Source organism: Tupaia chinensis, unplaced genomic scaffold, assembly GCF_000334495.1.
Source record: "Tupaia chinensis unplaced genomic scaffold, TupChi_1.0 Scaffold000311_2, whole genome shotgun sequence".
Taxonomy (NCBI): Eukaryota; Metazoa; Chordata; class Mammalia; order Scandentia; family Tupaiidae; genus Tupaia; species Tupaia belangeri.
In genome coordinates this window covers 6,304,110-6,316,902 of record NW_006159803.1, presented here as the reverse complement: position 1 = coordinate 6,316,902, position 12,793 = coordinate 6,304,110, and the positions used below count along the sequence as shown (strand labels likewise).

Genomic DNA, 12,793 nt, shown 5'->3' with positions numbered 1-12,793 from the left:
TTTTTTTTCCCAGGATTAGTTTTCCTTTCTTGATTTTACTAGAATATAAGTTCTAGGAGCTCTGCATGGGCAGGAATTTTTATCTGTTTTGTCTCCTGGAGTATCACCAGCACTGGGACCAGTGTCTAGTTTACATAGTAGGTGCTCAATAAAAATGTGTTCACTGGATGAATTTCTAAACTGTGGTCTTTGTCATATTACATGTGTGGAATGAGTCATCTAAAGTACCAGATTGTATCTCATTTTCCTTTTGATAAAATTAAAGACTTTCTGCTAAGACACAAGCTTTATGTGGCCTTTCTCCAGTCCCATGTAGTTAACGGTTCTATTTGAGTTTGTCCTATTGCCTTGAGCTTAGATTGCTGCTGCTTGTTATCCTAGGGAGTTGATATTGGTGCTTTGGGTAATTAGGAAAGTGAAAAAAGTGAAGCAGACACACATACAACCTGTGCCGATACAGTAGTCCCATCAGTGGAATTCACCTTAGTATTTCTATAATTTGTGTGAGATTTACTTGATTTACCTATGGTTTATAAGACCAGCTGTTTTTTCATCTATGCTGCCAAGAAGATATAAATCTGAAGATGTGTCTTGTTTTCCAAGAATTAATAGATTAATGTGTGGTTTCTAATGAGACCTTGTTGAAGGAACAGGCAGCCCTTACTCAGCACATGGAAATGGCATGGCCTGGCTGCATGATGCAGGGCCTGGAGGTCTTTGCCGGATATCACATCCTGACTGAACTGAGCCATCAGCCTGACCTTGAAGCTGTCTTGTCCAACCATCTGAGATGCTTGCACAGACCTCCAGGGGAAACAAACTGTCACTCCTGACCTAGTGGTTAAGCTGTGTCAGTGCTTTCTTTTTGTAGTTTTGTTCCTTTTTTAGTAGCTGAGTTGTCGCTGAACTGAAAGTCTGGGACTTTCCTGTAGAAATCACATTGGATGGCATGTCTTCTTTTGACACTCTTAAGCATGGGTCCCTAGTTTCTCTATTGCTTGGAATATGAAACTGCAGAGGGAAAAGGCTCTGCTACCTCTTGTTCTGGCTTAACAGATGAGGTGATGCTATGTAACTGCTTCCCTTTGGTTCCCTAGTATTTCCATTTCCATCCTGTTCCTTGTTGCTCGCCTATTCCCTTACATGTTTCCAGTCCTTTTCTGTACCTAGAATAGTCTCACGATTCCCTGTTTGCTTCCATGAGCCTGCTGTTTCCAGAAAATTACATAATGTTCAGTTGAGATGGAAATCTTCTGAAGGACTGAGAGTTTAATTACTCATTGGATAGAAAGGCCAAGTCATTCCTTTCTCCAGAGTTGCTCTCTTAAGCAGATATAATCAGTTCTGAAAGTGCTACATCTTTTCTCTGAGAATGGGCTCTAGCTTGTCAATGACTGAATTGTGGGGGACACCCAGCCAGGCACCACAATGCCCAGCAAAGAGGTACTTCCAGGCTCCTGAGAGAAAGGCACCTTAAGTAAGGTTCTAGGGTGAATAGGCTTCCTCTGTTCATGGGACCCACAGCCTTGTACATTGCTGGGCTTTACTACTGCTAGCTGGAACAACAGTGGATGTTCTAGCAAGGAGCGCAGATGGGCTTCGGAGGACATGCCCTGGGTGGAGATAGTTATGGCACCGCTTCTGTGTTTCTAGCCGTGACACAAAGGCTGAGGAACCTAGATTTCCCTGGGAAAGACAGTGAAGAGCCCAGTGCCCCTGAGGCTGACAAGAACCAATGCCTGAGACCCAGAGTGCATGGAGAGGATACTGGGAAGGTAAGTGCCCCAGGAGCCTGGGGCCAGTGTCCTGCCTTTTCAGTGATAAGGGCAGCCAGTGAGGCCTGGTGCTACTAGGAGTTGCAGCAGGAGAGAGGCAATACCTCTGAACTCTGTTCCTGAGGAGGCAGTCTCGTACTGAGGACCAGGAGAAGTTTTTAAGCCTGCTGGCCTGTTGTGTTGGGTCATTGAAAAGTCATGACATATTTTTCTTTCTTTTTTTTTTTTTTTAATGCAAAAATGCATCATGACTTCCGAAGACCCAGTACTTCCCTTGTCCTGGGAATATTTTATGAAGGTGCCTCTGAGTCTTGAAGTCTGTCACATCTATGGTTGGAAGTCTTTTGTCTCCTGTCCTTCCCTCACCTGCCCATGACATGGGACTGTTCCCATTTTCCTTTAAAAAGATAGTTCTTTGCTACAGATGCTTTCAGGTGATCATTTCCATTCAAGGTGAAAATTGTTTTTGCTGCATTTTCTGTGTAATGGTCAGAATGTCTTGGAAACCTCACTCTGTGGAGAAGATGTGCAAAATTTTGTTCAGCAAAGTTGCATTGCTCTGAACCATTGATAGGGAGATTTATGACTTTGCACATGCCTAGGAAGGGGCAGAGGGGCTGGGCACCTCATGATGTCAGGCTGCACCTAGTTGATGGGGAGCATTTGGCGCTCTTACACCCACCCCAGTGAGTTTGCTTGGTGCATTTCTTATGTCAAAAAGCTTGCCTCTGAAATCTCTGTGGCTTTTCATTTTATGTAAGCCAAGGCCATGGGAAGGCCTTTCCTGCTGTCCAGGCCAGGCCCAGCACTGCAGCCAGGGAGTGTGGGCTATATGTTGGAGGATATCCAGTGACAGCTGGACAGACGCCTCAGCTGGCCAGCCTTTGCCTCCTTATGTGCCTCTCACAGTACTTGGCCTCAGGGAAGAGACCTTTACTGAGGAGCAGGTATAATAGTTACATGTGTCTTAGGCCTAACTTACAAATGTCTTTGGGAAGAAAGGAGTTGACATTTTTCTACAAATTTAGGGCCATACCTGAGTTGAGTGTTATCACGGGGCAGCCCCCAAAACCGATTTGCTCAGCTCTGAAAACAGCCTGAGCTGGGCCTTTCACAAATTGAAGAAAGGCAGGAGCTGCCATTCCTCAAGCCCTGTTGACTGCAACGCTGTGTCAAGCACTTGACCAAATCTCAGTCCTCACAGCAGCCCTGGCCGGTAGGTGGTCTTGAACCTCCCCCAGTTCAGTCATGTCTACTTGGGAGTCTGTTTTCCAGGAACAGAGGCCCAGTGGTGCTGGGCCTTGGAAGCTGCAGTTCATTTAACCCAGAAAAATCCCCTGTCCCTGTATTTGTTTCTCTTAAGGAAAATGACCTGGGGCCAAGAAGGAAAGGGAACTGGCTGTTGCCATGCAGAGCCCTGTGTGTCAGGGGCCAGCAGCCAAGTGAGGGATCCAGGAAGTCATCCAATTGCAAACCAGAAATGGCTCTTAACCCCTCATAGCCTGAGGTGCAGGGCAAACTCACCAAGCTCTCTACATGCTCTGTTCCTGACCCTCTCAGGGTTCAAGGGAGCCATTGATGTGCCAGGGCTAGGCCTGCCACTTAGGCTAAGCGGTAAGCTAGTTTCTCAAGGTGAAGGGTCCTTGGTTCCTCACTGTGTGCTCAATGTGGTACATGCCCCCTGCAAGACCTGCCAGAGAGCAGCATGGGCCACCTTCCATGCCCTCCCCCCACCCTGCCTGCCCACCTGGGGCAGCTCAGCCCTTTCTCCTCATCACAGACCAGGTGGATCTGGGGGAGCCACTATCAGCCACTGTCAGGTGAGGGTTAACAGTGAATTTGTTTATTGACTCACCAAGTAGCTGTCACATGATTTTAATCAAAACACCATTTTCCTGACAACAGTGATGTCAGTCTTGTTATTGCAGGAAGGAGCAGCTGTGAGGGACACTCAATCTCCACGCTGAGCCCCAGGTTTAGAGACAAAAATCAAGGGATGCATCTATAAATCATGGTCGCAGACACTGATTTACTGAATTCACCCCTTCTTCCTTTGCTCCCCTTTGTCCAGACTGTCCTGACCCAGCCTTACTGCCGTACACCAAATCTCAGCTAGACCTCCCTGTACCCCTTCCCCTTACTCTTGCTCTGCTTCTAGTTTTTCCTGTTTCCCTCACTTTCCCTAAACTCAAGAAAGTCCCTTGGGCCCCAGCCTGTGCTTTCTGGCACCTGTTTCTTTGTGGATCTAAACCAGCACTTGCCGCTGAACTAGACTGCTTCAGGTTATTCAAGGTGGGGGTAGTTCTGTAGCTCAGGAACCTGGGCTCATACTAGAGCTGGCTTCAGGGTTGGGGAGGGGCTGCCCATCCACATATCCTGGGAGAACAAGATATGGGGACACAGGTGCTGCCCAGAGGGTCTCAAGGGCAATGCTGAGGAGCTCAGCTGTGGATGCCTGACAGGAGCTCCTCCAGGGCCCAACCTCTTGGCCAGAGGATTAGTTCCCTTGCTTAAAAAGACTACAGGAGGCCTAACTCAAGGCTAATTGAGAACTGCTAACAAATCAATGTCCAGCGGGCTTCATCGGACCTTTCCAGTGGCCATCCAGTTGAGGGTATGAATCCGTTAAGTCCTGTGAGAGGTCAGGACTCTGCTCCAGTGGAACTCTGGCTTCCTCTCGGTGCCCTCTCCACTGTGGGTACTTGGGGACAAAGCCACTGTCTGCACAGAAATTCTCTCAGGCCTCCAATCCCTCCACTCAAGAGCTTGGCCAAAAAGTTGCAGATGAAAAGGTCATTAGAGATGGGACATAGATTCCTAGGATGTTGTGTTGGTGGTTCCTGTGGCTGGTACTGTCTACAATTCATCTTTGAAAATTCAGAAATCCTGAGGCAAAGTTACTAGTTCTTAACCTGGAATAGGTGCTCAGAATAGGGCAACCACCCGTAAGTTTGAAGAGAGATTCCACAGGCACCAAGCAGCCATTGTCTGTCTAGCGTTGAAGCAGTCGAGTTGAAGCCTGACAGGTAAGAGTGAGAGCCTGTGAGGAGGCCACTAGGGTTGGGGGCTTCCACGTGAGAGGGCAATGTCATGCTAGGCTTCCTTGTGAGAGGGCAATGTCATGCTAGGCTTCCACATGAGAGGGCAATGTCATGCTAGGCTGTGTCCAGCCTTACAGTAGACTTGGGAGTTCAGTCCGTTGTTCTGTGCTCCCAGTTTGCCTGGGTGAGTGGCAGGACTGGGAGTGTTGCTGGGGGATGAGGATCTGGTTCAGGGATTTCTTGTTGCTTCTGGGCTATCCCTGGAAGAGGCAGGGTGGGCTCCACCCTGCCTGGAGAATCTTTCTGACCAGGCTGGCTGCTTCTGGGCTGAGGGGTGCTGAGCTGTTCTCCCTGGCCTCACTCCTTGACTGGCTCTCCTATTGACTCCCAGCCCCCTTCCATCCTCCTGGCCTTGGCCCTCACTTGGCTGCAGACCAGTTGGGCTTTTCTAATGACCAGAAGGTGATTCTGACAGGTCCTAGACTGAAGTGACTGGTGGGGCTATGAACTCAAGGTTCTCTAAGTGGTGGCGGATCCCCAGTCCCATTGGGCCTCATGGCCAACCGCACTGTGGCCCTGGGGTGGTAATGAACAGTGAATAACCTTCCTGGGCTCAGAGTTCTCAGTCTGGCCCTCTGGGTATCATAAGCCTCAGTATTTCTTGTCTTTGGGGAAGAGACGGGGGGAGATGAGTCAGAAACATCTGAAGCCTACCTGAGAGGGAGAGTGACTCAATTCTCCCTTGGAGAGGTTGGATCCTAGTGCCCCGTTTTTCTCTAGGCCCAAGCTTTCTGAACTCTGCCCAGCCAGCTCGTGGGGGTGGGGGTGTGTCAGCTCTGGGGGAGTGTGCTTCTCTTCCAACGCTGGCTTTGTTAGCTTCAGACCACCTCTGAGTCAGTCATCCCTAGACAACCCTAGAAAGGTATAAAGGGAGCACCAACACTCCCTAGTTTGGGCCATCCCAGCAGGAAGCCTCCTTGGAAAGGCCAGTGGCAGGAGATGCATGGCAAGCATGACCGCCCCTGGCCTCAGCGGCTTGTGGTCATAGCTTCATACTGGGAGGAGGCAGGCCAGTGAAGGCTCCTAGCCTGAGGGAGGGTTCAGCCTCTTTGTTTTGGTCAAGGTCCACATCTGTCTCCTAAAGGACACTGCCCAGAATAGTCCAGGCACAATAGTCCACAATAGTCCATGCCTCAGGAGCTTCTTGGCTTAAGTCCCTGGCTGGGGTTGAAACGAAAAGGACAGAGCCATGTTCTCATCAGTCCTAAGGAGAAGAGCAACTGTGTAGGTGACACTTCCACTGGCCATGTAACACCCAGGATTTAGTGCACAAACCCCAAAGCTTCCTCCTACAGTGCCTGTGGGCTGCAGTGAGAGGTTCCCTCTTACTTGCACCCAGGAAGAATTAGAGCCTCTTGGCAGGGAGGGGTCATGTGAGAATCAGAACTCCAGATGTGTGGAGGCAAAGCCGAGGGTTCTTAACCTTGGCCTTTAGAAGAACTTGGGCCAAGGAGCCAACTCCTCCCCTAGAATTGTGTCCCAAGTTGTGTGTCTGCATCCATAGGTTGTTTTGGGGAGTTGAAAGATCACCTCAGCATGTCAGAGGGCTCTCTGACCCCACTAGTTTAAGAACTAGTGGGGCAGAAAGGAGATAAGTGTTATGACCAGGACCTCAGGCCCTGCTCACACCCTGCCTGGCATGGTGATGGGCACTGCTGGCTGGTTCTGACCTGAGTACAGCTCAGGGCTCCTTGGTCTCATCTCCCTCCCACCCTGCATGAAGCATTCAATCCATGAAGGCAAAAAACCCAATGGGTGTCCTGAGAGTATGGGGGTCATTGGCCTGGCTGACTACAGGTTCTGGGTATTCTCTGTTGAAAAGGATGTGTCACTTTTGCCACTCTGGGCACTGGGTTGTTTTGGCAACACAGAATAAAAAGGGTGAAGAAATTTGGTGAGAAAGGGGTAAGTTTGCAAAACATGGTTGCTGAAATTTCATGCTGTCATTAAAAAAAATTGAGAATACAGCTAGGTGGCATTTGGTTAAGGTGGCTGGATGTCACAGGGCTGACTGTGGTTCAAGTCCTGAACCCAGTGGCTTGAAAACATTTCAGGTGCATGTGTGTATGTCCAAAATCCTGAAGTGGAGGAGGGATTGCAGCGTGGTTATCTCCCCTCTGGTGCTTTCTCACGCTCCTACTCTCTTTCCAGTGAGTGCACACTAGATAGCAAATAAATAAATTTAAAAAACCAAAACAATTGGAACTCAGTGAAACTGAAGTCCTGGGTGGTCAAGGGTTAAGAGACATTTAGGCAGGAGTGAACGCCTGCTGGTGGCGCCTCGTAGAGGTTTTGAGGGCTCTGCCCACTATACCCCATGGTGGCTTCAGTTTGGGAAGGTCTATAGCATGGGCTCCATTGGAATGGGTTGAGCGAAACTGAATCTAGATGAAGTTTCTGCCAAGCAGGATTAATAATGCCCTTTTACTCAGGGCTGGCATTCCAAGTCTGGAATGGATGAGGGCAGCTCAGCATCCCAAGAGCACTGAATTAAGGCTTAAAGAGTTCCTGTCCCTATGAGGAGTCTGTGTGTGTGTGTGTGTGTGCGTGTGCGTGCACGCGCACATGTGCTAACCATGCTGAGATCTTTGGCATACAAGATGTGACATTGTGACTGTGTAGCAGTGTCTTCTGGTGGCCTTCCTGGCAGCCTGAACACCTTCTCCCTACTGCCCCCTTGCCCTCCAGCTTGTCTGTCCTCAGAAGCGAGATAGAGACCTGCATGGCTGCCTCCCCTCCTCCCACTGTGGCAGAAGGCCCTTGCCCAGATGCCCTGGGATGGGGGTTAGCCCAGAGACCCTGAACAATCAAGGCACTTACACCAGGCAGTGCCCAGCAGGCCCTGTCTGGGTGCAGGCTGCGGTTAGCAGTGCTTCTGTCAGCAATCTGCAGTGGCGAACATGGACTCAGGCGATTCAGAACAAGGTATTATTTACCCTGCTGACGTCAATGAGAACATATTATCCACTGTCCTTTCCTGCAGCCTGAAATGAGCTCCAGCGCTCAGAGAACAGCCACCTTCCACACTTCCACATTCCACCCAGGGCTTGATGAGGTAAAGGCCTTGTCCCATTAGTCTGCCATTCATGTCACCCAGGCTCTTAGAAAACAAGTTGTTTTTATTTTAATTCAAGAGGGTTGGAAACATAAAAACAGTACATTTTCCTTGCAGAAAGTTACCCCATTTAAATTACCATTTGGTACAAAGATCATTTATTAAACTGTATTTTAGGTGATTTTCTAACATTGAGTGACAGGTTACACTTTGATTTTTTTTTCACATTGGAGCTATTATGATTTGCACTCGAAATACCAAAGCTATTGAACTCACCAATTTTTTTCTTAGTAATTAAAAAAAAACACACACAGAAAAAAGAGAACCCTACAATTTATCAAAAGTAACTCTTTCACAGACCAAACATCCAGCAATGACCACCTTCCTCCCATAAGAAATAAGCAAATAATCTTGCCCTTTCTGCAAAGTGCAAATTTCTCTATCACTTTTATTTCTTAAATTGCAGTCCCCAAAGAGAAGCAAACCTCCTTTTCTCTCTGCTTCTTTCCCCTTCAGAGATTTTGGTGAAGGCTGTCTTTTATGATCAGTAGTGGAAAGTATTACCACTTGAATTTCCTTAACTGAGCAAATCTTGAACAGAGATAGGCATCACACAGCCAGTGGCAAGTCCCAAATATTTGTATTTGCTAATGTAACATCATTCCATCTGGGGTCATATTTTTCCAGGATGTTATTTTGTACTTCTATTTTTAAAACTCCCCCTACTCACCCACTTTGGCTCTGAAAAGATAAGTATTCAATAATCCATGTTTTATTTTTTTTTAATCCTTAAAGTGTCTAATAAGCGTTTTTACTGGATGGGACTGAACTGCACAGAAACTTCCCACCCTTCCTTGGAACCAAAGCTGACCTCCCAATTCTTCTCTGAGCAGCCCCCTTTCCTGGGGTCGGGTCTCTAAACCTGTAGTGAAGCTGATGCCCTGCAATTCAGCACCCTGGCAATCAAGGGGTGGTGTGTCCTTCCACCATATACTTCTATAGGAAATTGCCATTGTGTAACTTGAGAAACTAGACGTCTTTGACATAAGCCTTCATTATTGTAGTTGACATGGAAAGGAAGGGCCGGGCCAGCAGGTGGTGTGGTGGTTAAGGCAGCTGGTTCCCATATGGCCAAGTGCAGAGTTTGAGTCCTGGACCCTGTTGTTTGAAAAACACATTGGGTGCATGTGCAGGTCTGTCCTGAATCCCAAGAGGAGAATGGAGCAAAAGGAACTGCAGTTTGATCATCACCCTGGGAGGGTGTTTTCTGTATCCCCCCCCCCCAACACTTTGTCTGCCACCCCTTCTCTCTCTGGTGAGTATACATACCCTGTAGCAAATTATTAAAAACAGAAAAAAAGGAAGGATGAACCTGTGGAGTATTGTGGTTCCCTCAGCCTCCTTCAGTGTATGGCCACCTGGACAGCACCAGTTGTCACCTGCATGGCACCTCTTTCCCAAGGCCAGGCAGTTGTTGAGTGGCAAATACGGTTGCAAGAACACACATTCTCCCGCTGCTTGACCGAAATGGGAGCTTTGTAATCTACACAGCTGTTTGCTACTGAGGAGGGGGCTAGAAAGGGCTTCTTACACAATGACAGACCAGAGACTCAACCAAGCTGGTTAACCTGAGTGCTCGTCCAGGCACCTGCACTCAAGCTCTGTGAAACTTGAGAGCTTTGGTTTTCTCGGGTATGTAAAATAAACACGGTGTCTTTCCCAGCAAATTTCACAAAATTGTTGAGGATTAAAGGAGATTACTTATGAAAGTGTGCAGAAAATTAATGTGCTAATAGATACTGCTCCTGTGGACCAGCAGGCTGAGCACTGGGCAGGAATCAGCAGAGCACTCACTGGCTGAGCCCATGGGCGGCACTGTACCCATTCTCCCATCTGTGCAGTAGTGCCTGCGTCTCCCAGTGCTGACACCTGCCCAGAGATGTGGATGTAAGACGGTGGTGCAACAAGAGTGGCACCAGTCTTCTAGACTCAGACTGGGAAAAAGTGGTGTAACAAATATGTGAGAGGGTACTGGGGCATCAGAGGCTGCGGGTCCAAAAGGTATCTTGACAGGCCTTAGCCTTCACCTTCCTGGCCAGGAAAGGGCTGTAGTCACAGTTGCTTCCCTGGGCCATGAAACCTCTTGGCTGGGTCATAAACACTTTAAAGATGTTTTTGTTCAGTTTAGAAGTGGAAACATGATACTGCTCTCATTGAGCACACATCTCTCTGAAGATGAGTTCTTTAAAATTTTCTACAAGTGGGCTAGCACATGGCGTGGTGGTTAAGGTGGCTGGATCCCAGATGGCCAATGGTGTGGTTTGAGTCCTGGATCCAGTGGCTTGAGAAACAAGCTAGTCGTGTGTGTGTGTGTGTTTGCACGCGCGCCCAAAGGAAAAGCAGACATCCCCTACTGGGGGGTGCTTTCTCTTTCCTTCTCTCTTTGTATTCTGTGAACACATGCACTCTGGCATTAAAAAAAAAATGCTAAAAGCAACAAAATGCTCAGAGATCCCTGCCTATACCATGACCCCAACTCACTACCTGTTCTTCAGTTTTTACCTTTGCTGTCTAGGCACACAGAGGTCAGGCGGCTCGGCTGGCTTCTGCGGAGGCAGTAGAGGCAGCCCAGTTTAGGGGTACAGAAGCAACAAGGTTAGCCCTGGCACTGGGACTCAGCGATTGGTCCCTGGGATGAGTGCTGTCAAGTGACACTACGTATTGTCTCTGAAGGAGGAGGGACACGAGAAAGTTAATCGGAGTATGTCCTTTCAGCCAGTAGGGAGCTTACAAGGAACTGCTGTTTAAGGTTTTTTTTAAACGTAATCCAGAGCAGAAACACTGTTGCCCCAATACATTTAAGATTCCAGGGCTTGACTGGAAGCTGGAGGATGCCCGCAGAGGGATGCCCGCAGAGGGAGCCATACTCACTGAGTCCTGTACTCATGTGTCCTGAGCAGAGGCTGTGCCAGTGCCACACCCCTGTGATCCTTGACTAGTAAGAATGTGAAGCTGCTTTTTGCCTTCCTTTCTTTCTGCTTAATCACCTGGTCGCTCTAGCTGAGAAAATGCCATTCTCTCCAAGTCTAATCACCACGGTTGCCTTGCCTTTAGATACTCATGACACCCAAGGAGTGGGCAGAGGTGGGAGAGCTCAGCTGCCTGTTAAGTCCTCCTGCTGGGGGTGTTACTCAGTTGGAGGGGTGGGAGCATGTAGCGGGCAATAGATGCTCCCACAGCATGGCCCGCCCTCCCTCCTTCCTTCTAAGAGCGCAGAGCCCTCCAATACTCGGGGGCCAGAGGCAGGAAAAAGCACGAGAAGCAAGGGCCAACTTCAGTCCTGATCCCAAACTCCTGCTGCCCACCTCACTGACTCCAGACATGATTGAACACTCAAGAGTTCTTTATTTTTGAGGAAGAAAAGGCCCCTGACTTTCTCCTCTTCAGGAGGCCAAGTCTGACAAGAAAGGGAGGAGTTTGACTTGTGTCAACACTAACATATCTTCAGTCCTGTCTTGTCCTCCTGGTAAGGCGCCAGAGTCTCCCACTTAGTGGATTCTGAGGCCTGTTGGTACAGAGACACACCTGTTCCTGTTGTTCCCCCATGGGGCAGGAGGGGAGCAGACCTAGTGGGGACAGAGGGGGTAAGGGGTAGCTGGGATGACCAGTGTAGCTCACTGGGAATTTAGAAATGGGCTGCCTCCTCTTCATGGCTGTTCACATGTGCTGTTTGCCTTACAGGGACCAGTATGTCAGCTTCATGTAAATACTAGAGAGACATTTGTCCAGCTGGAAATTGCAGAACTAGTGCATCTTCCCAAAGCATAGACTAATACCCCTGGATTAATGAAAGAACATAAACAAAAATAAAGTACCACACATATTGCACTTTTTGCCGAATGAAATTTTTACCTCATGTCCATCTTGCCAAAGTCTCTTCAGAGGAGCCTGGTTTACAAGGTAATAAAGCTAATGGTTACTAGACAGTAGTGTACACACCGTTGATGTGGGATGGACTAGGAGGCAGGTCAACAGTCAAAGCAGCCCTCAGAGAGAGAGAGGCCAGGCCATCTTAGTGTTCCTTAATGTCTCTGAAGAGAAAGTGGCTTGGAAGTATTACTGGTTACTAGTTAGGGAACCAAAAGGTGGTCAGATGGGGCCGAGCAGACACCTGACCAGGAGAACCAGTTTCCTCTCACAGCTTACATTTCAGCAAATGCACATGTGATGAGATTGACTGATTTCTGCTTGAAGTAAATGAGATAAGCAAACAGGAGTGCTAACACAGGCTCCAGCAGGGGAGGTCTCGCTCTTCATCAGGCAAGTGTCCACTATTTCTGTCAGTTACCAACAGGCCTGGTTGCTGCTGGTGCTTCCTGAATTCTCCCTCCTTCCTAAAGCCTCTTTGTGCTCCCTTATCTGTTGGCCTAAGTTTTCTGCCACAGCTCTAGGTCTCCTGGGTTAAGCAGCTGCCGGCCTTGCTTGGGGGTGGGAGGCAGGAGTGCATGCCAATCCCTAACTGTGCCTTTCTGGCAGTTCTGAGATGAGAGTCCCCATCTTCAATCTGGAAGGCATTTTAATTTCATAATATTACAGCACTTCTGTAGTATATTTTGGGAAAACATCCTCCTTCAATCTAAACAAATCAAGCCCTGTCTTGTAACTGGCTTCCTTTGCAAAGACTTAAAAAACAGATTAGAGATCTTAATGAAATGCTCTCTTAAATGAAATGATGTTCTGTTTCATGAAATCACCAATCTTAAGCACAGAGAGGAATAAACATAGCAAAAACATTCATTCTTCCTGGATTTCCATCATGCACTATTAAATCACACAATGACAGTTGCCATGCTACCCTTTCC

General features: G+C 48.2%; 1 protein-coding gene across 6 annotated transcripts in view; it reads left to right on the top strand.

The window, feature by feature from the left end:
- Positions 1 to 12,787, top strand: part of PPP2R1B (protein phosphatase 2 scaffold subunit Abeta) — a 37,779-nt gene extending 24,992 nt beyond the window's left edge. Inside the window, exons 15-17 of one of the 6 annotated variants that reach the window (XM_006150973.3) lie at positions 1,654 to 1,775; positions 10,795 to 10,929; positions 11,673 to 12,787. In XM_006150973.3, the coding sequence (XP_006151035.1) occupies positions 1,654 to 1,775; positions 10,795 to 10,887 (215 nt within the window). In that variant the 3' untranslated portion in view covers positions 10,888 to 10,929; positions 11,673 to 12,787. Of the gene's footprint in view, positions 1 to 1,653; positions 1,776 to 10,486; positions 10,740 to 10,794 lie in introns of those variants that run through there. The other 5 variants (XM_006150974.2, XM_027772872.1, XM_006150978.3 and 2 more) reach the window with 5 other exon arrangements.
- The last annotated feature ends 6 nt before the right edge of the window (positions 12,788 to 12,793 follow it).